This window comes from Parasteatoda tepidariorum, chromosome 4, assembly GCF_982258835.1.
Source record: "Parasteatoda tepidariorum strain Cologne lab strain chromosome 4, Ptep-v5.0, whole genome shotgun sequence".
Classification (NCBI taxonomy): Eukaryota; Metazoa; Arthropoda; class Arachnida; order Araneae; family Theridiidae; genus Parasteatoda; species Parasteatoda tepidariorum.
In genome coordinates this window covers 15,202,511-15,226,979 of record NC_141758.1, presented here as the reverse complement: position 1 = coordinate 15,226,979, position 24,469 = coordinate 15,202,511, and the positions used below count along the sequence as shown (strand labels likewise).

General features: G+C 32.7%; 1 protein-coding gene across 1 annotated transcript; it reads left to right on the top strand.

Moving 5' to 3' along the window:
- Positions 1-1,508: 1,508 nt before the first annotated feature.
- LOC147810744 (uncharacterized) lies at positions 1,509-18,173 on the top strand. The gene is made up of 6 exons (XM_087162059.1): positions 1,509-1,784; positions 2,601-3,213; positions 3,316-5,158; positions 5,276-5,355; positions 5,446-5,612; positions 18,108-18,173. Exons 1-6 carry the CDS (start codon positions 1,509-1,511, stop codon positions 18,171-18,173), a joined length of 3,045 nt encoding a protein of 1,014 aa, XP_087018185.1.
- Positions 18,174-24,469: the final 6,296 nt, after the last annotated feature.

Below are 24,469 nucleotides of genomic sequence, written 5' to 3'. Positions count from 1 at the left end.
TCTGTGTTAAATTATAAAATGTGACGAGAGGTCGCATAGTGAGAGAAGGAAATAGTGAGTAAACATGAGAATTAAAAATAAAAGCTGATACAGTTTGTGAGCTTCATTAATTATTACGAGAAAGAGAAAAGCTTTCACTTGAGTATTTTTCGCAGATATTTGGGGGTCCAGAACATGTCTCCTTTTTTAAAAGATTAAGGTAGGTTAAGGGGTCTGTCATATTAGGTCTGAAAAGGTTAGAAACACGTTTTGCTTACATAATAACGTAAAAGTCATTGGAAGGGGCAACAAATAACAATAAATTTAAAAAAAATGAAAGTACGTATTGTAGCTTTATTAATTGCGTCAGTATGTGTGTTATTTATTTTGTGCACAATTTCGTAAATACCTTCGTGAATTTTATAGCATCATATTGTAATTTCTAATATGCTTGTTATGACTATGTTATATTCCTTTTTACGTAGTTTACAAGTGAATAGTTTTATATATAGGGGAAAAAATAAGCATTATTGTTTGCTTGTGCGTTGTTTGAAATTATTCAACAATTTCAAGAAAGCTTACCCACTTTGTAAATTTAAATATTATGAAATAATTACTTTGTAAATGTTACCATTGTGCCACTTTAAATTGGAAAAGGATGAATGCAAGACAATAACTAAACATATAGGGAAATCCCATAAACAACAGACAGTAACGTGACAGGAAAGATCCTGTTTTCTATAAATTAATTAAATCAGGAATCAGATATCACTTTTCTGCAACGAGAATAAAATTTCTTCTCTGGTTGGCTTCTCAACAAATAAAATACTTCAAAAATTAAGCATTTACTAGCACATCTTTTTGCTAGTAAAACTTTTTAATAGGTTAGTTAAAGTATTATACGAATAGCAGTACATTACTTACTTACTTTATTTACAAAAATTGGGCACCTGGGCCACTTAGCGGCCCCTATCCCATACATCTAGAAATTTACAGAAAATTTATAGTAATAACATTTTGAATTTAGCAGTCGATGTGGTAGCTAATAGAAAAACAAGCACTTTGCTTGAGTAAATATAACATTTGAATATCTGATTCATCGAATCTAAGTTGATATATATAAATATAAACATAATTTGACATATATATACATAAGTTGACATAAATAAATAATAACATAAATTGATACATATTTCACTAATTAAATTTCTATATTTTAACTAGCACATATTTAATTGTGACATACATTGAAGTTCATTCGAATACATTGTGGTAACCATAAAAAAAAATTAAGCCGTTTGTTTGTGAAATAATAAAACAATGAAATTTAATATGACAAATTGACTTAACACTAGAAATATTGATTGTAGACTGTCCGCGCCCTCATTGGCGAGATTGTAATGCGCCAAGCGTAGCTTTCTAACATTCTTTTCTCATTCAATAAAAAATTACCAAACGTTACAGTCCACTAGACTCTATTAGCTCCGACATCTTTGGTCCTAGCGACCTGGAGCAGAACTAGCCTCAATATGAGCACAATTAACTCAATAACAAATCTTAATCGCCAACGTGGGGCAATTAAAACAAAAATAAACAAAATCCAAAAATTTTTGGAAGAACATTCAACGCAGCAGGATGCAAGCGCCGCTGCCATCATTCTCAAAAAGAAACTGAAAGTAGCAATGGAACTACAAGCATCGATATCAGAACTGATAAAAGGATATACGCTACTTCCGGAAGAAATTGATCTGAAAGATAATCTAGATGTTGCTCAAGATATAGAAGATGAAATCGAAGAAATAGAGGTAAAGATTAATATTTTACTCTCTAAAATTGATAATAATAAACCTAATGAAACGGAATCAAATGCTTCATGTACCAATATATATAAAATTCCGGATTTACCCCTACCTTTCTTTTCCGGAAAATATGAAGAATTTCAAAATTTTAAAATTCAATTTAATTCTATTATTGGAAATAATAAAGAGTTGAGCGACACACAACGACTGTGCTATCTTAAAAGTTGCCTCAAAGGTGAAGCAAAACGCCTTGAGTCAGCCCAAGATACATTTGAATCTTTATGGTCTTCCCTTGAAGATAGATACGAAAACAAACGAGCAGTTATCGATTGCCATGTTAATAAATTATTAAATTTTTCAAGAGTTCCTGACTCTCCTAATCAGCTCATGCAATTAATCGATAACACTAAATGTAATTTACGAGCGTTAAACTTGCTTGAATTTAAATCAAATGAACTATCAGATACATTGATTATGCACATTTTATTCCAAAAACTCGATCCAGAAGTTAGAAAAAGTTTTGAAATGAAATTGTCGAAAAACGAAATACCCAAACTAGACAATTTTCTAAGTTTTTTGGAAGAACGTTCTAGAATTATGCAAGGTCTTAATATTAAAGAGGAAAGAAAGAAGCCCCATTTTAGTTCAAGGCCAAATACAGAGAAAATGTATTTAATTAAATCGAAAGTGAATAACCCATGTTTATTAGGTTGTAGGGAAAGTCATAAACTTTATAAATGCGATAAATTCAAACGAATGAGTGTAAATCAGCGAATTGAAATAGTAAAAACTCATAATTTGTGTTTTGCATGCTTAAATAAGCACTTTCCTAATCCTTGCATGTCTAAATACACTTGCTTTTGTAAAAGCAAAGATCATCATTCTTTACTTCATGAAAATATGAGAAATGAGTCATTTACATTTGATACAGCAGTAGAAGAGAAAAGGGAGACAGACATCTTGTCACCCCTCTCCCCTCCTTTCATTCCTTCGAACACTTTGTTTACGAATAAAAACGAAAATGCTAATTGCGTGATTTTAAATACGGCGGTTGTTTATATTAAAGATGGGCAGGGCATATTTAGACCATTAATAGCCACTTTAGATAGCTGTTCAAGTTCGAATTTAATAAGCAGTAGAGCTGCTAATTTATTGGGTTTAAAGAAACAAAAAACAAATGTTCCGATTTCTGGTGTTAATGACTCGTGCATTACAGCTAAATCATTTGTTCGTACCGAGTTAACAAATGAAGAAAATAATAAATCTTATTATTTAGACTTGTTAATAGTTCCAAAAATTGCGGTTCTTCCACCCACATTTGTAAACATATCGAATTTAAGTTTATCTGAAAGAATAAAACTTGCCGATAATAATTGGAATAAACCAAAACGAATTGATGCTCTTTTAGGAGCAGAATTATTCTTCGAACTATTGGGTACGAATAAAATTAAAATTAAAGATTCCAAATTAATATTAATTGAAACGTTTTTTGGTCATGTTGTATCGGGAGTTGCGAACAACTTTAATTCTAATTTAGAGAAAATTAACGATTCGTGTTTTTTACTTGCTGAAACCGAAAATCTTGATAAGGCGTTAACTTCCTTTTGGGAAATAGAACACGTAAACGAAAATAAACCAATGGTTGATGACGAATTAAACTATTGTAATGAGCATTTTTTAAATACTCACTACCGAAAAACAGATGGTAGATACGTGGTTGAATTGCCGATTAAACAACAATATTCAGCTAATATTTCATTAGGTGATTCAAAACAAATTGCGTCTAAGAGATTAAAACAATTATGGAATCGCTTAGATCGTGATCCTAAATTAAAAGAATTGTACATTAGTTTTATTAGCGAGTACGAATCTTTAGGTCACATGGAAGAAATTTGCGATGATTCAATTCCGGATGAAGGATATTTTTTACCCCATCATGGTGTATTGCGACCGTCCAGCACTTCAACTAAATTAAGGGTTGTTTTTGATGGGAGTTGTAAAACTACGAATGGAATGTCCTTAAATGATTTTTTATGTAAAGGCGGAATCCTACAGGACGATCTTTTTACAATTATGGTTCGTTTTCGAAAGCATATTTTCGCATTTACGGCCGATATAAATAAAATGTTTCGGCAAATCGAAATAAATCCGTTGCAAACTAAATATCAAAAAATTTTGTGGAAAGAGGGGAGGGAGGAACCTCTCAAGGTGTACAATTTGAAAACCGTTACCTATGGTTGTGCATCCAGTCCCTATCTTGCTACAAGAGTTCTACATCAAATTGCAACCGATGAAGAAAAGGATTTTCCTATTGCCTCTAAGGTTCTAATGGAGGATTTCTATATGGATGACTGCCTTTCGGGGTCAAGCAGTATTGAGGAATTTAATGAACTAAGACAACAACTAACTAAGCTCCTTCAAAAGGGTCAAATGAAATTACATAAATGGCGTTGTAATGCCATTGATACTTCAACGGAATCATCTCAATCGTTTCCCTTCAAACAAGATTGTGCAGATACTACCATAAAAACTCTGGGAATACTGTGGAATAGTAGAAAGGATACTTTTCACTTCAATGTCACAACGGCTTTAAGCTCGAATTACACTAAGCGTGAAGTGCTAAGCCAAATTGCCAAAATCTTCGATCCATTGGGCCTACTTGGTCCTGTTATCTGCAGTGCTAAAATATTCATGCAGCAATTGTGGCTTTTAAAATGTGAATGGAACGAAATGATTCCACCTCACGTCTACCAAAAATGGGACAAATTTTTACGATCTCTTTCTTACATAGAAACTTTGCATATCCCAAGATGCATTATGATCCTGGAACTAACGATTATTCGACTTCATGGCTTTGCAGACGCCAGTGAAAGGGCCTACGGTGCCTGCATCTACATACAAACTGTTTCCAATTCCAATGTGCCTTCCAGTCAGCTAATTTGCAACAAAAGCAGAGTGGCTCCTATTAAGACCATAAGTATCCCCAGACTTGAACTTTCAGCTTGCTTACTATTGTGTCAACTCGTGCATCGAGTTATTTCATCTCTAAAATTAAAATTCGATCAAGTCATCTTGTACTCCGATTCCACGATCGCATTAGCTTGGATCAAGACCTCACTCCATCTTCTTAAGACTTTCGTCAGCAATCGAGTGGTACAGATACAAGAACTGTCCAAGGACTTTCTCTGGAAACACATTGCATCAGAATTTAACCCGGCAGATGCTTTGTCCAGAGGTCAAGATGCCTTTGTTTTTTCTACCAATAAACTTTGGTGGAAAGGCCCTGTGTTCCTGAGTGAGAACATAATTAAAAACAATGAACCTGAACTAGATTTAATTCCTGATTGTGAACCTTTTCAGAAAGAACTGAAACCAGTTCTGCTACTGACTTCAATCACCAACAATGACTTTATTGATGACTTTTTAAATCTTTCAAATAATTACATGAAACTAATAAGAATTTTAGCTTTTATTTTTAGGTTTCTTTCAAATTGTAGAAATGTGAATAAATTTAGGGGTCCTCTCAAAGTAGAAGAATTAGATAAAGCCAGAAATGTTATTATAAAACAGGTGCAAGGTGAGTACTTTGTTGCAGATATCTCAGCCTTAAAAAAAGGTAAGCCTGTTCCTGTAAATAGTAAATTGAAATTTTTGAATCCCTTTTTAGATCAGGATGGTTTGCTTAGAGTTGGTGGTCGGTTGACCAATTCTAATTTGAATTATAATTCTGTTCATCAAATAATATTACCTCCTGGTCATAAACTTTCTAAGATTATTTTTTCTTACTTTCATTTGAGAGATTTGCATGTTGGTCCTCAAGGACTATTAAATACGGTAAGACAAATTTTTTGGCCAATTAGTGGCAGAAAATTAGCTCGTCAAGTTGTGCACGATTGTGTGCAGTGTTTTAAAATAAGGCCAACAGTCTCTTCTCAAATAATGGGTGATCTCCCTCCTGAGAGGGTGGTTCCTAGCCCACCCTTTTCGAACGCAGGACTTGACCTGTGTGGTCCATTTTGGATTAAATATCGTAACCAGAGAAAGGGGTTATATAACAAAGTATATGTAGCTATTTTCATATGCATGGTCACTAAAGCTGTACATTTTGAATTATTGTCTGATTTAACAGCTAGTGCTTTAATAGCTACACTTAAACGGTTTTTTGCCCGCAGAGGTAAAAGTTGTACTATATCTTGTGACAATGCGTCCAATTTTGTTGGCGCTTCGGCGGAGATAAGCAAATTCTTAAAGTCTTTAAGGGGTCACAGTACCTTTGCGAAAATTTTTTAAAATAAAGGTATAATCATTCATTTTGAGCATGCTTTACATGCTCATTTAAGTTATAATCAATAATTTATCTTCAAAAAGTAATTAAACTGTTTAATTTTTTTAAAATTTTAAAAAAAGTTGGAAAAATTCTAAATTTTTAAATCCCTAAGGCTTTTTTATTTTATCATATTTTCAAGAAAAGTTTTTTTCATAGTGCTTGCAATATTTATCTTAATAATTTTGTGCATTCATTTGTTGATCTTTCAATTAGAAAATTTTTTATAGATTATTTTCTAAAAAAGTAGAAAAAAAAGGCTAAAAATTCCTGTTAAGTATATATAACAAGCCGTAAAAATTGTAATACCTCATAAAATGCTTATTCCATGCACAGTTTAAATAAGTGTATTATTCTCAAGATAAAAAAGTTTACTTCAAAGCTTTATCTTAAATAGAAAAAATTCCTTAGGGATTTAATTAAGATGAAGACTCAAAATTATCATCTATGTGAAAAAGCACTTTAAAGTCAGACTGCTGAGCAAGTTTCTGTATTAGAACAATTTAAAATCATTCATAACTTTTTAAAAAATGTAGATAGAGGGATGAATTTTTTTCTGTACATTTGAAATACTTTGAAGTTTTATTATAAGCAATAAAAAAAAATTTGGTATTTTTGTCATTTTTTGGGTACTGTGACCCCTTAAATGCTAAAAAAGATAATTTATCTGGTTTCCTTTCATCGGAGCAAGTACTGTGGAAATTTCTACCCCCTCGTTCACCAAATTTTGGCGGATTATGGGAGAGAGGAGTCGGACAATTCAAATATCACCTTAAAAGAACCATTGGTTCTACGAAATTAACAATTGAAGAATTTTTAACTATAACTATTCAAATAGAAGGTATTCTTAATTCCCGTCCTCTTTCTCCTATGTCATCTGATCCAGAAAATTATGAAATTTTAACTCCTGGACATTTTTTAATTGGAAGAGCAATTAATGCACTTCCTGAGCAAAATTTGATTGATTTTAAAGAAAATTTGCTTAACCGATGGCAGAAAACTCAAAAAATTGTTCAAACAATTTGGAAAAATTGGTGTAACTCTTATCTCAGTCATTTACAACAAAGATCAAAATGGTTGTTTCAAAAACAAAATGTAAAACCAGGTATGATGGTTCTGGTAAAAGAAAGCAATTTACCTATATGTAAATGGGTTATAGGACGAATTTCTGAAATTATCACCGGTAAGGATGATAATGTCCGTGTGGTTTTCGTACGCACACCTCATGGAATTTTCAAAAGAAGCATTTCAAATATTGCTGTATTACCAATTGTTAACAATACTTAAATTTATATGTTGAATTCAAAATGTGAAAAAATAATTGTATTAATATTGCTTAAATTTGTATTTTTATTATTATTTCTATTATTGTTGTTATTTTTATGATTATTGAAACATTCAAATGTCAGAATATTTCAATGGGGGCCGGGATGTCCGCGCCCTCATTGGCGAGATTGTAATGCGCCAAGCGTAGCTTTCTAACATTCTTTTCTCATTCAATAAAAAATTACCAAACGTTACAGTCCACTAGACTCTATTAGCTCCGACATAGACTTAAATTAAAAATAAAGATAAAACATGATTTGATATGTACAGTAATTGATTTTTGAAAAATGAAAGGCATAATTGATGAATATAGATAAATCATACCTTGATACATGATGAAATAACATATTTGGAGAAAATGCAGTGAATATATTTTATCAGAGAAGTATTGCTCATTAAATACAATAGAATTTTCAAAAGAATTTAACATGCAAAGTTGATATATATGTATGCATAAATTGGTTATATTATCAGAAAATAATTCTTAATGTAATTTAATTTAACTTAAGTAAAAGTCTGATGTGAAAAGTTCAGTGAATTTAACTTGAGAGTCTTGAAAATAAAAGTAGAACTCACTGGGATTGAGATGTTTCCCCGATGATCCCCCGCAGAAGACGGAGCACTTCTTCATTTTTGAGCAATTCCTGTAATTCTTTGATTAATGACACTAATCGATGAGCAAGTTTAGGCGTCGAATATGATGTTGTTCGAGGGCTCCTTCTGCTGGGACGGGTCTCGCACCCAGTATAGTTGGCTGTGTGGCTTTTGTAACAATTACAGCATTTTGGAGGTGTAGTTCTGTCTTTGTTGCATTCATGTGACCTGTGGTTTTCAGCACATTTTACACACCTTGCAGGTGCATTGCAGTGGCTTTGTGTATGTCCATAATTTTGGCAGTTGTAACATTGTATAGGTCCTCGACCTCCTCGAAATCGTTCGATTTTGATCGGGATCTGCTGTATGTTGTTGACTTCGAATATTCTTTGGTGATTCGCCGTTGATGTTAGGATTATGAGAAAAAGTGGAAGGAGCCGACAGGCCTCTCCCATTCTTTTCTTAAACTGCACAATTTTAAAGATTTCAATACTGTTTTTCTGTAACTCTGTATTGATGGCATCTGTATCAAAGTCCACAGGCAGGCCCCGGACCAAAACCTTAATATATCTGGCTTGCAGTGTTATTTCAGGTTTGCTGGGCGGATCCCGTACTTTGTCGGTATCCTCCTTAGGTTTTGTTGTCGGCAAGATAGTGACGTCATCTGTTGAATTATGTTGGCTAGAAGAAGGACAGCTGTTTGCAGATATGAGTGTAGAATTATCTTCAATTGTTTTGATTGCATTTTGCTTTTTCTTCTTCTTTTTTCTTTTCTTTGCAAGTGGTTCTGTGCTATTGTTAATATTGATGTCCGTGTCTGTTTCTGTATTCGGTGTTGTATTCAGGTTTTCATCTTTATTTTCCATGGTTATGTCTTCAGTGCTTGGATTAATTTCAGTCATTATTGATTCGAGTTGAATGGAGTTTTTATTCATCTCCTTGTTTTCTTCCGCTTGAAAGTTTTTCCTCTTCCACCTGACGTGATAAGCTGCATTTGTCAGTTTTAGGAAGTAGGAGTATTCATAGTCTCCAGAGTAACTTGATCTTATTTGAATGAGCAGTTTGCTAAGTAATTTATCTAAACCAATCAGCTCCTCTGTATCAAACTGAGTGTAAAACTCTACGAGATCGTCAATATGTTCGTGTTCAACTGGTGGAAAGTATTTTTTTGATATCCCACAGGTAGCAATGATTTCTTCTAATGACGTGGATTCTTTGCAATGCGACGGTGAATTACGAATGGAGAGTGAGACCTTTCCACCACGAGCTGTTTTATGATACGGCATGACTTGAAAAAACAAAATGGCGGGCTCAAAATCCAGACATCAAAATGGCCAGTTGTCAGTATTGTCTCTCCCGACTCAGGAACCTGACGAGATCAAAATCTGTATCACTCACCTCGTAACGTTCAGGATAATCAGCATCAATTCAGCATAACCGGCATCGCAAGGGAGAAGAGAACGTCTGTAGAGCATGATCAGCATCAGTTATCGGCAGCGTTTTCGCATGGCATCATTTCGAAAAACTCTTCCTTAAAGTGACATCACCGCATCTAATCCGTGACACATACTTCCTCCATAGCATCTAATTTGATATCATAGCACTGGAACTACATTAATTTTTGGGGCACCTACACAATTGTGTTTATCCCCAGTATAAAAGTTGTTGTGCCTGATGAGCTAAGTTTTCTTCAGGTGGAAAAAATTTTACATGAAGTGATGAAAAAATATCTAAGTAGACTTAGGGAGAACTTGAAGAAGATCTAAAAGTTGATAAAAAAAAAAAAAAAAAAAAAAAAAAAAAAAAAAAAAGGGGGGGGGGGATTAGTTCCGAGATCCTATCGCCCTGTTGGCCTGTGGAAAGTCATGGAGATATCACTAGAGTCCATATTTCCTGGGGGTCAATTTTCCTATGCATCCGAAAAGGGTTTTCACATTTTTTTTAGGCTCACCCGTTTATTAAACATAAAGGGGAGTATATTACAAGGGGGGAACAAATGATGATGATAATGATAACATGAGTATATACAATGATATCATAGCAGTACATTACTTAGATTTAAAGAGATCATATAATGAATAATTCCTAGGAAAAAGTGGTAATTAAAAACTATTCAGTTATACCTTAAGCTAAAGGTTTACATTTCTTTGCAAAATTCACAAAAAAGAAAATTTAACGCTGATATAAAGTGATAGCGCATCGATTAATGGTTTCAGTTTTACATACATACAATCAGTTTAATTAACAATGATATTATTTACATATAACTTTTAGTAACTATTTCAAGCTATAATCAAATAATTGGCGCAAATCAAAAATTTTTATAACACTGTTTTAGCAAATATATATTATTTGGCAGCACATTGAAACACTAAACTGTATGTTCATAAAAATGATCCAGACAATGCTGTATAACAGTTGTTTCAATCCACTTGTTTACATAAATAAATATAGTTATCTGTAGTAAGATATATTAAAACAAATATAGTAACGTCTTCAGCCTATACTTTTAGTATATTTTTGAAAGAATATCATAAAGATTATCTCTATAATTCATTTTTATTGGTTTTCGAACCTATATAACTATATAATATCATAAAAAATGCTTTCTTTCACACTTTATATTCTACGCTAAGAGGCAAACTGAATCACAGCGTCAGGTAAGTTAATTAAAGTTTAGTTCAAAAGAGTTACCACTCTATTGCTAGGACATGCAAAATGCTAAAAAAGAGTAGTATTTAAAAAAAAAATGCAGCATATTGGCTACGTTCTCCAATTTATAGTATACAATAGTGAAAAAGTATTACTAGGGATAGAGTGTTCACCCTGCAACGAGGTGAATTCCAACGGTAGCTGGTCGATACGAATTAGACGCTCGGTCGCACCAATCCATCACCTCCTACATCAGAAAGCCTCCACACGGTCTTTCATAAGAAGTCCGCGCAGACTGCTTAAAAAGTGAACCAGTTGTGCCCATGAACCTAAAACCTTTTATAACAGTAATTGAGAAAAATTCATCATATATATTTGAGAATTGAATCTGTAGAGGTTGACAAGTGAATAAGGCAAACCAATAATATTCATAAATAAAACAAATTTTTAGTCATATATTTGCTACCACTTTCTTATTTTAACTAGATTTTGTATTAAATGACTGGTTTGGAAAGTGGATATCCTTCAGAGTGGTCTAATAGGACCACCTATAAAAAACCGTGTGGAGGCTTTCAGTTATAGAAGGCGTTTACCAACCACAGCAGAGGTGCCAAAATAATTTAAAAAAAACGGTAAACAACTACAAAGGAATATTTGACTATTTTTGCTTGTTTTTTAAAAGGTATAGGATGACATAAGCACTGTAAAGTGGTGAATTATATAAACCTGCGAATTATTTAGAAATAGTGGTGGATAAATATCCACTAAATTGAATTTATTAAACTAAGAAACACAATTGATAAACTACCACTTTAAAATATATATTTGCTGTCCGGAGCAAGTTGGCATCTCTGTTACAGTAGTGATGTAAAATATCCTCAGTGGTAGACAGATTAGGGAAGTCTTCATGCTTATTCTCTCCATGTAACGCAAATCAGGGTTAGTTCCATTGACAATTCCTCCACGAAGACCGATCTTTCCCAGTACTTGATCCTGGAATTCCCTTGTCTTCTGGATTGGGATCAAAATTAGAAGACTACGATGTTGAACATTGGTTGTGGTAAACTCAAAATTGGGGCGGCAACTAAAAGGAAACACAACTAACTCGAAAATTACAACTGAAAGAATTTATTTTTCTAGATAATAATTTTGAAATTCTTAGGTTTTTGAATAGCGAAACCACTTTCGAATTTGAATTAGATATCTTGTAAGCATATTAAAAACTAGTGTCGATTATTTATGACAACATAGAAGTAAAAACAATTATGTAACATTTAACGTTACTCATATAGATTCAATTACATTAATATTATTTTTCCTGACATTTAAAAACCTCCGAAAATGTCACTTGCCTACTTCTTCCACTAAGCTCTTCAGTTAAATTCGCAGGGCTCGTGAGCTTATTGCAGTTCTGGTTAATTTTCCTCGTTTATGCATGGAATGGTTACCAGGAAAACATATTTCTTCATTGATGAACTAAGTAATTTTATCTTAAATGGAAAAGATTGAGGGGAAATATTAATGCTTTTTTTTTTAGAAATTGATATCTTTATCATGACTTAATATGTATTAGAATAAATGAATTTCTTAAAAATTATAGAAATACTAAATAAATTACAGATTACTGATAAGATATAATTATGATTACAGGTTCAAAAATCATAAATGGATAAAGTAAATCCTATTCTTGCAACCTCTCCACGATATTCAAAATCTTTTGGGAGCCGCTGCTTTAAAGTATAAATCTTCATTTTTAGAACTTACATTGTATAAGTTAATGACAAATCGATAATTCAAACATATATATAAAATATACATTAATTATATAGTCATGCATTCAAAAGTTAAAGTAGCTTAATTTTCGTAAAATACTTAATATCTTATATCTTGTATACAAACACTTTGTAAAATATTTCCCAACGACCATACTTGTTGGCAGCTATTTGTTCACACATTTCGTATTTATAACAAATTAAAATAAAGATATTTGTAATTTAGTTTTATTTAACATGACTCTGAAATTTTATTTAGAAATTCCACTATTGTATGCATCTTAAGAAATCAGATTAATTCCCGCATGAATTACAATTTGTGGTATAAATGATATATTAGCCCTTTGAGAGTTAACCTCCGCTTCTTGCGAATTTTAAGCTGAAGGTTTTTCAGTATCATTGAAGAAACTAAAAAAGAAAAAAGAAAAGAAACAGCGTAGAAAGGGACCAACGAGAAGGGTATAACTCGTAGACCCCCGGCAAACATCTATATGTTTTTTATTTTTTCAGTCTAAAATCAATTTGGTGCCTCGGCGATTGTATTTCGCGTATAGATCAGGATACGGAAATATCCCCAATAAAAAAGCGAAAGAATTACTTTGACCAAACTTCATTGGTTATTATTAATAACAGCCGGTTAATGTCATAAATTCACTGATTATTCACTCTAAATGGCTTGTTTGGTTCTTATTAATAATGACAGGTTAGTATTAGTAATAACCAATTACTCACACTGTAACATATACATGCTATAACTGATACATACTAGATTTTAGGTTTCTGACGTAAGCGAGTGTCGATTTGGAGTTGCGATTTTCTGGAGAACTTGTACAATTTATAGAAGAAATTTATTTTAGACAGCAAGTGCTTATTAAAATTAACTATTTCGTTTGTTTTGTTGTTGAAAAGCCAATACATATTTTACTCAGCATAATTCAGCAAATTTCGAAATTCAAATTTTTTTTGGATTTTTAACAAAATATTTTTATAATTTGTTTAATTTATTATGAACATTATAATATTAAAATAGTTTGAATTTTTAAGAGAAATTGATGAAAAGTTATTCTCTTCTTCAAAGTTCGAAGCAAATAATTATTCGCTTTAGTAAGGTATAGTAAGTTTTTCTAAATAAATAAAAATATAAATAGATAATAATTAAAAAAATGTTAAAGATATAATAAATAAAGATTTAAATTGGAATGACCATATCATTGAAAACAATGCTAAAGAGAATAGAAGGGCTGGTTCACTCCTTTGAAAAAACTCTCGCCTCGCCAATCCTCCGATTTTCTCTAGTGACGTCACTTTGGAGCAAAGCTCGCACTTTTACTTCTAGAACAGAGCGTTCGGCCTTACTAGCTCTAACTAATATTGGATCATTTCTTTTTGTGACATATTCTAAGACATTTGTTATTTTCTATAATGACCTTCCTCAGTTTTTGCCGTGAATTTACAAAATTTTAAAACTATTAACGAAATGCCAATTTGCGCGATTGCCACTTGCAAAAATTCTGATAGAAAAACAAAAGGAAAAAATTTAATTTTCCGCGTGTTCCCTAAAGTAAATGATCAACTATGTAAAGAATGGATTCCGAAATGACACAGTTAATATAAAACAGCAATAAGTTTTTTCTATCGTTAAGAACTTTTATAAAAATTCGTTATCTAAACCGCCTCGTTACTTCAAAAAGAAAAGCATGTGAAAAAAATTAAAAAATGGATAAAGTTAAAGAAAATTAAAACGTAAGTCAAAAGTATAAATAAAATATATAGTGTATAGTTGAAATTCTCCTAATTTCATAACTTATTTTTTTTAATGTATTTATTCTAAATATTTATGATTTAAATATTATGAAATATTCATGATTTAAAAATTATATTCTCTTGAATTTAAATATTTATAATTTATATCATCTTAAATTTAACTATCTATAAACAATTGTAAAATTTCTAATGTCATTATGAACCTAAATTATTATTTTGTTTCAGTAATTAGCGTTTAAGGTTGATGTTTCCTAATGATTAAAAATGAACAAATTGCTATTAACGGCATATTTTAAAATCGGGGATTCTAAATTTAACTCAACTTATTGTTATAAAAGAATGTGTAGGTAAGAAAGTGTCCATATATGCTTTCATTTTTCTTAATAATTAAAGTTAAAACTGAACTTTTTAAAATAAAGTATTTTATAGTGTCATTTTCGCCAATTAGTAAAATATTTTTATAAGTTTAAAATGGTATTTTTTTAATATAATGACCAAGAAAGTTTTTTTAAACTATATTTATGAATGGAAATAATGTGTTAATTGCGTAAAGTTTCAAAGCTAATAACAGAAAAAGTCTAACTTATTTTTACAAAGAGAAAGATGCAAAGTTATCATAATATCTTTGCTTGCGATCTTCCGAGATCTGTGGACACAGTGACGTCATGAGGAGGAAAATCGTAGCTTCAGCTCTAAGAGTGGAGTGAACTAGCCCTTCTATTCTCTTTAACCCTGTGCTAAAGCCTTCATTAATTAAACTAAAATACATACCCAAAAATGTCACTTAAAAGCAAACGTTACAAATACTTAACGTACATAAAACAAATATTTACCTATACTTGCACTACCTGGTACAACATAACTAAAGTACAAAACAAAAAAACTAAACCCATTCCAAATTAAATGCTCAGTAAAACGAGCAGCCTAACAGATTTCATAAGAAACAAAGTCATGTATGCTGATTTTAAATTAAAAACTTGAATTGAAACACGTATGAATTTAAATACACAATTTCATAAGAAAAGCACCAAAATGCACAACTAATTACAACAAAATCTTTATTGTTGAAATGCTCAAAGAGGATTTAAAAAATAGACCCCTTGATCGCTTTCTCTTAAATGACGAAATTCTCTCAAATAAACATTTCAAAATCACGCTCAGTGGCTCTGTAGTTGAATCCAATCATCGTACTCTAATTTAATGGCGCTGCTTTCGCAGCACATTTTAAACAAGTAAATTAAAGCATCTATTTTATGATTTTACAAATCAATTCTTATCTATTATTTTCCTTTTGCTTGCAGCTAAAATTCAGTATTCATGAGTGAAACAACTTCAAAATAAAGTAATACATGATGCAGACCTGCCAACTTTTAATCCCTTCCAGTATCATTTTTCCCAGTGGTATTAAATTGGAATTAAAACTTCAATTTTAAGCAAACAAATACGTTGTATTTGAAAAAAATTAAGTTGACAACCATGACAGTAACGCATATTAATATATAAGCTTAATTTTTGTAAGAATAGTGGTAATCAAAATCATTTAAAAATTAAATTTATAAAAGAAAAAATAGTATATATTTACTACCACTTTAAATATGAAAATAAAATCTCCGGCAAAATCCGGGAGAGTTGGCAGGTATGATGATGGAAGGGTTTAAAATTTATGACAAGAAATTATCAAAGGTCGTACTAACCCTATTTACAAACTTAGGAAAACTTCAAATTATTTTGATAATTGTTTCAGTAGTTTGCTTCAGTTCCGTGCCTAAACGTAAGTGCTATTTTAGTAGTGTGCTGATGTGGCGAGTATTGTATAAGTTCAGTGTTTAATTATAAAATGGGACGAGAGATCGCTTTGTGAGAATAGAAAATATTGAATAATTATGAGACGTAAAAATAAAAGATAATAGAGTTCACTATTTTGCGTGAGCCTCAATAATTATTAAGAGAGAGAACATTTGGTTTCGTGACCTTGAGAAGATATTAAGATGACTATGGATTATATATTTAATTATATTTAGAGAAAGCTACTTTCAGTTTCGTTTGGTGCTACTATGTGTCATATGGAATTCAATCAGTGGTAGCGAAATTCATGTTATTCCGCTAAGATATTTGTATTTTAATAATAATTATAAATGAGTTTGACCACCACTACATATAAATAATTACAACAAATATATATGAAAGCGCATTAGTCTTTATGCTAGCGAATTTCCACCTGTTTAAAATATAAATATATTTTTGAGGAAGATAGTTTTTCGGTAATTGTTTTACTACCACTTGGAAAATCAATTCTCGAAAAGAGTGAATGTTGGCAGGTATGTATATGTCATATGGAATTCAACCAGTGACATGGGTGAAAGCCCTTATATAGCAAGACGGAAAAGAGAAAAACCTGGTACGTAAAACATTTCATTCCAGCATTTTTTTCGAAAAAAATGAAATATCGGTAACTATCAAGATTTCTTTTATAAATCTGGCATATATATAAAACTGCTTCTTTCCCAAGATAAAGTAGATATTGTTGAAAAATTTAAAAAAAGAATAAGTAAACTCCTCCCCAAAACTAGCTATAACTGAAATAGTTTTACTACCAGCCTTTCCTCTTTTCGGTCTCGCTTTCACCCCTAACCAGTGACCACTGTGCTTTCTGAATCCAGGTGGTAAGCATGGTTCCGCCCACGAAGAGATCAGTATTTTCATCAGTTGTGTGTATATTTGACCTCTCTGACTTTCAGATACAGCTGTATAGAAAGCTAAAATATTTCTGCAGAAACTGTAGTGTATAAAACAAGACTGTAATGATCGGTTTGCTGAAGAGGCGCAGCAGTGGCAAAGTTTCATTGAATCTTTGCCAGCAGTAATAAATGTGAGTGTTCAGCGATGTATCCTTATAGAAGAATCAATTCATGGTCTTCTGACGCTTCTGAATCTACTTAAAACTATACACAGTTAAAAAATTCGTTTACCCAAAGACGTGAAAAGTAGGTTTAAATAATTATTTACAATTTATTACTATTTTTGTGATAACCTTTCAAAAAATTTTGCATTTCAAGAATTATTAAATCATTTTATGAAATATTATTTCAAATGAATAAAAAAACATACTGCTTCATTTTACGTGACAAATGTTCAAATAGAATTGAAGTAGTTTAAATTTTAGAAACTACCGTTTCAGAAAATAAAATATATTTAATATGGATTTTAATTTTACAATGAATCTACACGGTAACCACCTCTAAAGGCATGTAGTAAAAGTATCTGACAGCGATATATTTGACTGGTGGATATTTAAAATTAAAAGAAGAATTTATTTATGTACGTTGTCTATTTGTTTTTCTTTTAAAAATTGTAATATTAATTAATAATGAAAGGACTTTTTTTTATTTCAGAAGATTGGTTGATAAGTATTCTTCTTTTAGATCTGAAAATTTCTTCTGTTCTCGTATCGCTCTTGAACAATTAAAATGTGGTTGAATTATAAGCACAAATGCAGATAATTAGGTCGATCTGAAAGAACTGTTCACGAAAAAACGCGTATCATTTTCAGATATGCAAAATGTGCATTTATTCACGCTATGATGAATTACAATTGTTTTTTATTTTCTAAGGATTTTTGACCAAAAATTGGGATATTTTTTGTCGCCGATTTCAAAATCTGCTTCACTCTACAAGATACAGTTTTCATGCAATTTAATAACATATTTCAATTTAGAATTTTTTAAAATATAATTTGTGTGCCGATTAACAGTTTCCACTTCTCTGCTACGTAGAAAGTGGTATTAAGAAGGAGATAATTCATTTTCGCTTACGATGTGATAAATTATGTTGGTTTGTAACGGAAAAAATAATCGACATTACTTTTTTCAATAACAAACAAATATTATTAATTCATAGGTACCACTTTTGAGGCTAAAGTCGTGTTCCTTACAAAAGATATGCGGTGATGTCACAGGCAACTAAATTGTAAAAAGTGGTAGAAATTTTACTTATGTGACGTGTGGTGCTTAGGGGGGAATTAAAGCCATCGGCTAGCTAACTTTTATTTTATTTTAAACAACATTATTATAGTTAGCACTCAACACATTCACAAACAAAACATATATGAAGAAGAAAATAAGGAGCTCTGCATGGCAGGCTCTCTATCGTTCGTTCACACGCTCTCACTCTCTCTCTGTCTCTGAGTTTTTATCTAGTTTCTCACTAGGGGGCGTTACTAGTTCCAGTTTCTCCACAGACTCCCCCTCTGGCTCTGATGGCGTCTCGACGAGGAGCCAGGATTCCTTTCCTGGGACGTCCCCTTCTTTTTATAGGAGCGACAGGTCCTCCAGTGTCTCTTTTCACTTCGGGTTCCACATAAGGTTTTATAGATGACACGTGATAAGTTCCCAGAGTTTGGTCTGGACTGGCCGGATCGGCAATGTCATAAGTTGTTGGAGATCGGTTAGTAAGAACTACGTAAGGTCCTTCTCTTCTAGGCATAAACTTTCTACTTTTCTTATTTTTACTAATTGGGTGGATGTTTACCCAAACTTTGTCACCAGGTTGGAAGTACAGTGGTCGTTGACGACGATCAAAATTTGCCTTCCGTTGATCCTGTTTGGATTCGACTCGTTCTTTGATCTGAGCTGTTAGACGTGCAAACCTTTTTAGGTATGGTGTTATTTCAGGCACAAAGTTACTATTTTCAATGACAGCTTTAACATCATGATTAACGTCATCTGTGGTTCGGAGTTCCCTTCCAAACTGTAAATAGGCGGCGGTGTGTCCTGTTGTATCACATTTTGTTGTGTTCATGGCGAAACGTATCATGGATAGTTTTTCTTCCCACGTATCATGTGAGTTACCAACAAGAATGGCTAGTCTCGGCTTGAGATCTCTGTTTTTCCTTTCAGAAGGATTTGCTCGAGGGTGATAGACAGGTGTCAGGTCTTGCTTAATATCAAGTAAATCGCAAGTTTGTTGCATAACAGCACTAACAAATTGCGTACCGTTATCGCTGATCAACCTCCTGGGTAAACCGTAACGCAAGTAAACTTCTTCTATTAATGTTTTAGCGCAATTTGCAGCTGTGGCTTCCTGTAGAGCAAAGAGTTCCACCCATTTGGTACTGGTATCTTCAATTAAAAAGATCCATCTTTTTCCTGTAGGAGTTTCTGGAAGTGGACCAAAAAGATCGATTGCAAGAGTCTCAAACCTTTGAGCGTAAATTGGTGTTCTAAGTAATCCAGCTGGTTTTTGGTTCGTAGGTTTGTATCGATTGCATTCTGCACAGGTTTTGATGTACTCAGAGATGTACTGTCTCATTCCAGAGAAATAGTATCTAGAAGCGATCTTGTTGTAAGTGCGTTCTACACCATAATGTCCAGCTGTTGGAGAGTCATGGTACTCCTGCAACACTCTTTGACGTTCATGAATAGGAACTACGAGTTGAGCATCGTCCGACTCAGTTTCAGGTGAATAGCGGTATAGGATACCCTCATTCATTATGTATCCTCGACTGATAAAGTTGGCAAAATTTTCGTCTTTTTCATTACTTTCAAGACAGTCAATGATTTTCTTTATTTCTGCGTCTGCCAGTTGTTCTTTTCGGATATCGCTTGATTTTCTTGTAGGCATATTGATGGATACAGCTTGCATTTCACAGTTTGGATCTTCATATGGATATATCGACCTAGAGAGCAGGTCAGCAACTGCATTAGCTTTTCCTGGAGTATATACAATCTTTAGATTGAAGGATTGTATTTTTAAAGCCCATCTTGCTAAGCGTCCAGATGGTGTCTTAATGCTCAGAAGCCATTTAAGTGGTTGATGGTCTGAAGCAATAATAATCTCTTGATGTTCGATGTAACCTCGAAACTTCTCTAAGGCCCAAACTACAGCCAATGCTTCACGTTCAGTAGTTGAATAGTTGCGCTCTGCTGGGATCAACAGACGACTGCATACTCGATAACATGCTCTTCTGAACCATCTCCTTGGAGAAGTACTGCACCGAGGGCGTAGTTACTTGCATCTGTGCGTATTATAAAAGGCTTAGATCCATCAGGTTGCTTTAAAATAGGAGCTGTTGTTAAGCGTTCTTTTAAAATTTCAAAAGCTTCTTGTTGTTCAGGTCCCCAGGACCAGTCTACTCTCTTCTTAGTTAGATTGCTAAGTGGTCGTGCTATATCTGCAAAGTTTGGAACATATCTTCTGAACCAAGAGCAAGTCTGCAAGAAAGACAAGAGTTCTTTCACATTAGTTGGAACTGAAATTCTTTGGATGGCAGCAATTTTCTCAGCATCAGCTTCAATTCCATCTCTCGTAATCCAGAAGCCTAGGTATTTTACTCGATCACAAGAAAAATGACATTTTTCTCTATTTGCGTGAAGTTTAAATAAAGAAAGTCTTTCAAAAATAGTTTTCAAGTCTTTCATGTGTTTTTCAAATGTTTCCGATAGGATGAAAATGTCATCCAGGTATGAGAGTGCAAAAACATCTTTGAGGCCACTTCGGAATTTGTCTATTAATCTCTGAAATGTGGCAGGTGCATTTCTCAAACCAAAAGGCATGCGCTTAAAACGATAGATGCCAAATGGACAAATAAAAGCAGTTTTATCCATGTCAGATTCATCCATTTGCACTTGATGATAGCCAGATTGTAAGTCTATTGTTGACATGAATGATGTTGGCGTAGCTTCATTCAAAAGATCGTCCATGCGTGGTAATGGATAAGTGTCCGGTTTTGTTACAGCATTGAGGCCTCTGTAGTCAACGCATAATCTGTATTTCCCGTTGGGTTTAGCAACAAGCACTACCGGAGCAGCATAAGAGGATTCACATTCTTCAATAATGTTCTTTTCTAAAAGTTCCTCAATTTGTTCTTTCAAAATTTCTTTTTTGGCCGGCGACATACGATACGGAGGAACCGATACAGGAAAATTATTTACAGTATCTATTCTGTGCTTCAAGAAAGGAGTAGGCTCTCCCCCTGGTTCAAAGCAGGTGATATGTTCTTGAAGTAAGCAATTCAATTTTTCTCGTTGTTCCTGGGTCAGATGTTTCCCTTCATCATCTCTCAAGTAGACATTAGTGGTAGGTTCAGGTATGATTGTCGATTCAAAAGTTTTTGGAGTTTCTTTCTTTTCAACAGGCTTCACGTAGAAAAAATATTGTTTTTGTGGATCTTCACTGAAGTGCCAGGTTCCTTTTTGAACATCAAGCACAATACCAGCTGCATGGAGAAAATCTCTCCCTAATAGGGTATCGTTCCCTTTAGCATCGGGCAGAACGAGAAGTTCAGTAGATACTGTTTCACCTTCTATGCACAGGTTGACGACAGTTTTCAGAGCAACTATCGAGTGAAGTTTTCCATCAGCGAGAGTCAAGGAAATCTTTTTGTCCTCAAAAACAACTCCGTGATTTCGTAAAAAGTCGTATAACTTTTCTCCTGCTATAGAGTGTGAAGCACCTGTATCGGCACATACAGCAATCTTTTCTCCAAAAAGTTCGAAAATTATTAAACTCGAGAGATTCAAATTTTTTCCATTTGTAAATAAGTTCATACAATTAACATTACTATCTTCAGGTTTAGCTCTTGTACAAGTAGGGCACTTGGATTTCACTATTCCTGGCATTCCACATCCGAAACATTGAAGTGGCACTCTTCCTTCGAATCTGGAAGCAGAATTTCGAGATACTGGCGTCCTTGGTTGACGACTTTGAACATTTTCTTGTCTGGTTACTTCAGAACCAAACTTTCTATCTGAAGTGGTTCTTCTATTTTCTTCTCTAGGATATGCTTTCTTTTGAGTTGGAGTCACTTGTTTCTTCACTACATGACGTATATTCTCGTATGTATCCAATTTTTCGGCTAATTCTAAAGGATTGACACAATCTGCCCATGAATCGATGAAATGGTCCTTGATATCTGGAGGAGCTTTCCTTTTAATCTGATCAGTAATTATTAAATTTTTGAGTTGATCGAATGTGGTAATATTCAGTTCCTTTGTCCATCCTTCGAAATAAGAAGCCAGTTCGAAGAAGTAATCCCTCCATGTCGTATCAGAACTCTTTCTATGTTGGGAGAATAGTTGTCTAAATTTATCAGCAGTGACTCGGAATCTCTTCAGTAGCATTTCTTTCACTTTATGATAATTCTTAGCATCCTGTTCATCTTCTCTAGCAAGTAACTGTGATATGTCAGCTGGTAAAGAACCAATGAGATATGGTATCCAAGATGATTCTGGAAGATTCATAAACTTCAACTGCCTTTCAAAAGTTATTAAGAACAATCCTATTTCATCGTCTTTAGGATTAAATTTTGGAATGATTCTGCTAAGTTCATATTTTGGGTCATTTGTGGAAACAGAAACAACAGCATTTGAGATCTTTTGCGTTTCGAGCTGGATTTTCAATTTTTCAAGTTCATATTGCCGTTCTTTTTCTAACCGAATTTGTTCATCTACTTGGGCTTTAAGAAGTCTTTCTGCTTCAACTTCTTTCTCCCTAGATATTCTTCCATCCTCAGCTTTCTGTTCTTCTTTAAGGCGATCTTCGATAATAATAGTGAGCATATTTTTCACTAGCTCTTCCTCGTAATTCTCACTTTTAAGAATTAGTTCTCGAAGATTAATTACTTTTAAGTTATCGGACACAGTCAGGCCAAGCTCTGAGGCAAGAAGTCGCAAGTCTTCTTTTTTTCCTTTTCCAAGAAATGCCATTTCAGAAGATGATTCAGAACCAAAGAAAGGGGAACGTTTGGTGCAAAAATGTTAACTAAAATTGTTCGATTCTTAAATTGTTCAAACGTAATTTAACAGTCTTAGTTCGATAAATAATTAATTATTTGAAAAAATCACCACCTTAATTTTTTTTCCACTCAAATATGAAATCTAAACAGTTAGAACCATAAACAATGTTTAAAATCAATATTAACAATAATGATATAAATTCTATAAATACTAATGATTTTTTTGTTGCTGTTAAACACTCAATTAATTAATTATAAGCTTGATGAAAACACTTATAAAAATAATGAACATAATTGAAAATTTGCAACAACTTATCACATAAAACCTCATTGAGAATTATATTACCATAAAATTGAAATTTTATACCCTTTAAATTTGCAGTAAAATATATTCAATATTTTGCATAAAAGCAGATTCAACGCTTAATAACTAAACTTCTAAGTGACAAAATAATTTGCTTTTTCATTAAAATGCCATATCTTTTCACCATAGAAAATAAGATATTTTCTAAAATAATATTCTGAATATTTGCTAAATCGTTAGTATCATTAATAGCACATAAAACATAATTATGTAAGCAAAAAGAAACAAATATTACTCATATAGCAGTTCTTCACAACTTTACTTTGACCTCTTTTTTTTTTCATTAATCATAAAACAGAATGCCAAATATAAAATCAGAAAACATATAAAACTTTACTAATACGTAATTAAATATTCAATAAACCATAAGGAGATGATTTCATTTAAACATCTACCATCATTAAAAGCAGTTAGTTATACAATGTTTCAGAATTACTAATTCCAAAGTCATAAATAACTCTTTAAAGTCTAAACATTTCTTCATCTAATAAACGAATTAATCAATCACTTCCGCTTTCGGGAAATGAGTTTCACTTTGTATGCCTAACTTTCTTTTTAAAATCTTTAAAAAACAATAGATTTTAGAATAAACTACAACTTTTTTATACAGATATAAACACAGTAAATATATATTTTCATTGATTAAAAATATGATTTTCTTAAGATTAGGTTAATCTTTATACATAAAAACATAATAAATTGATCAGGTTGATCAAAATGTTTTGAAATGACCAGGACGGTCTCTGAACGAACGATAATATTAAAAGTTTTAACCAGGATGGTTAAAATCTATATTTATGTATGATCAGGATTGATCAAATTTATATTTAATAAGCTAAATATAAAAACTACTTATCGTCTTGGATTGACGCATCTATTCATCGGGCCGCTCGTTGGGTTGCCAATTTGTGACGTGTGGTGCTTAGGGGGGAATTAAAACCAACGGCTAGCTAACTTTTATTTTATTTTAAACAACATTATTATAGTTAGCACTCAACACATTCACAAACAAAACATATATGAAGAAGAAAATAAGGAGCTCTGCATGGCAGGCTTTCTATCGTTCGTTCACACTCTCTCACTGTCTCTGAGTTTTTATCTAGTTTCTCACTAGGGGGCGTTACTAGTTCCAGTTTCTCCACACTTATTTATTCTTTGTTTAAT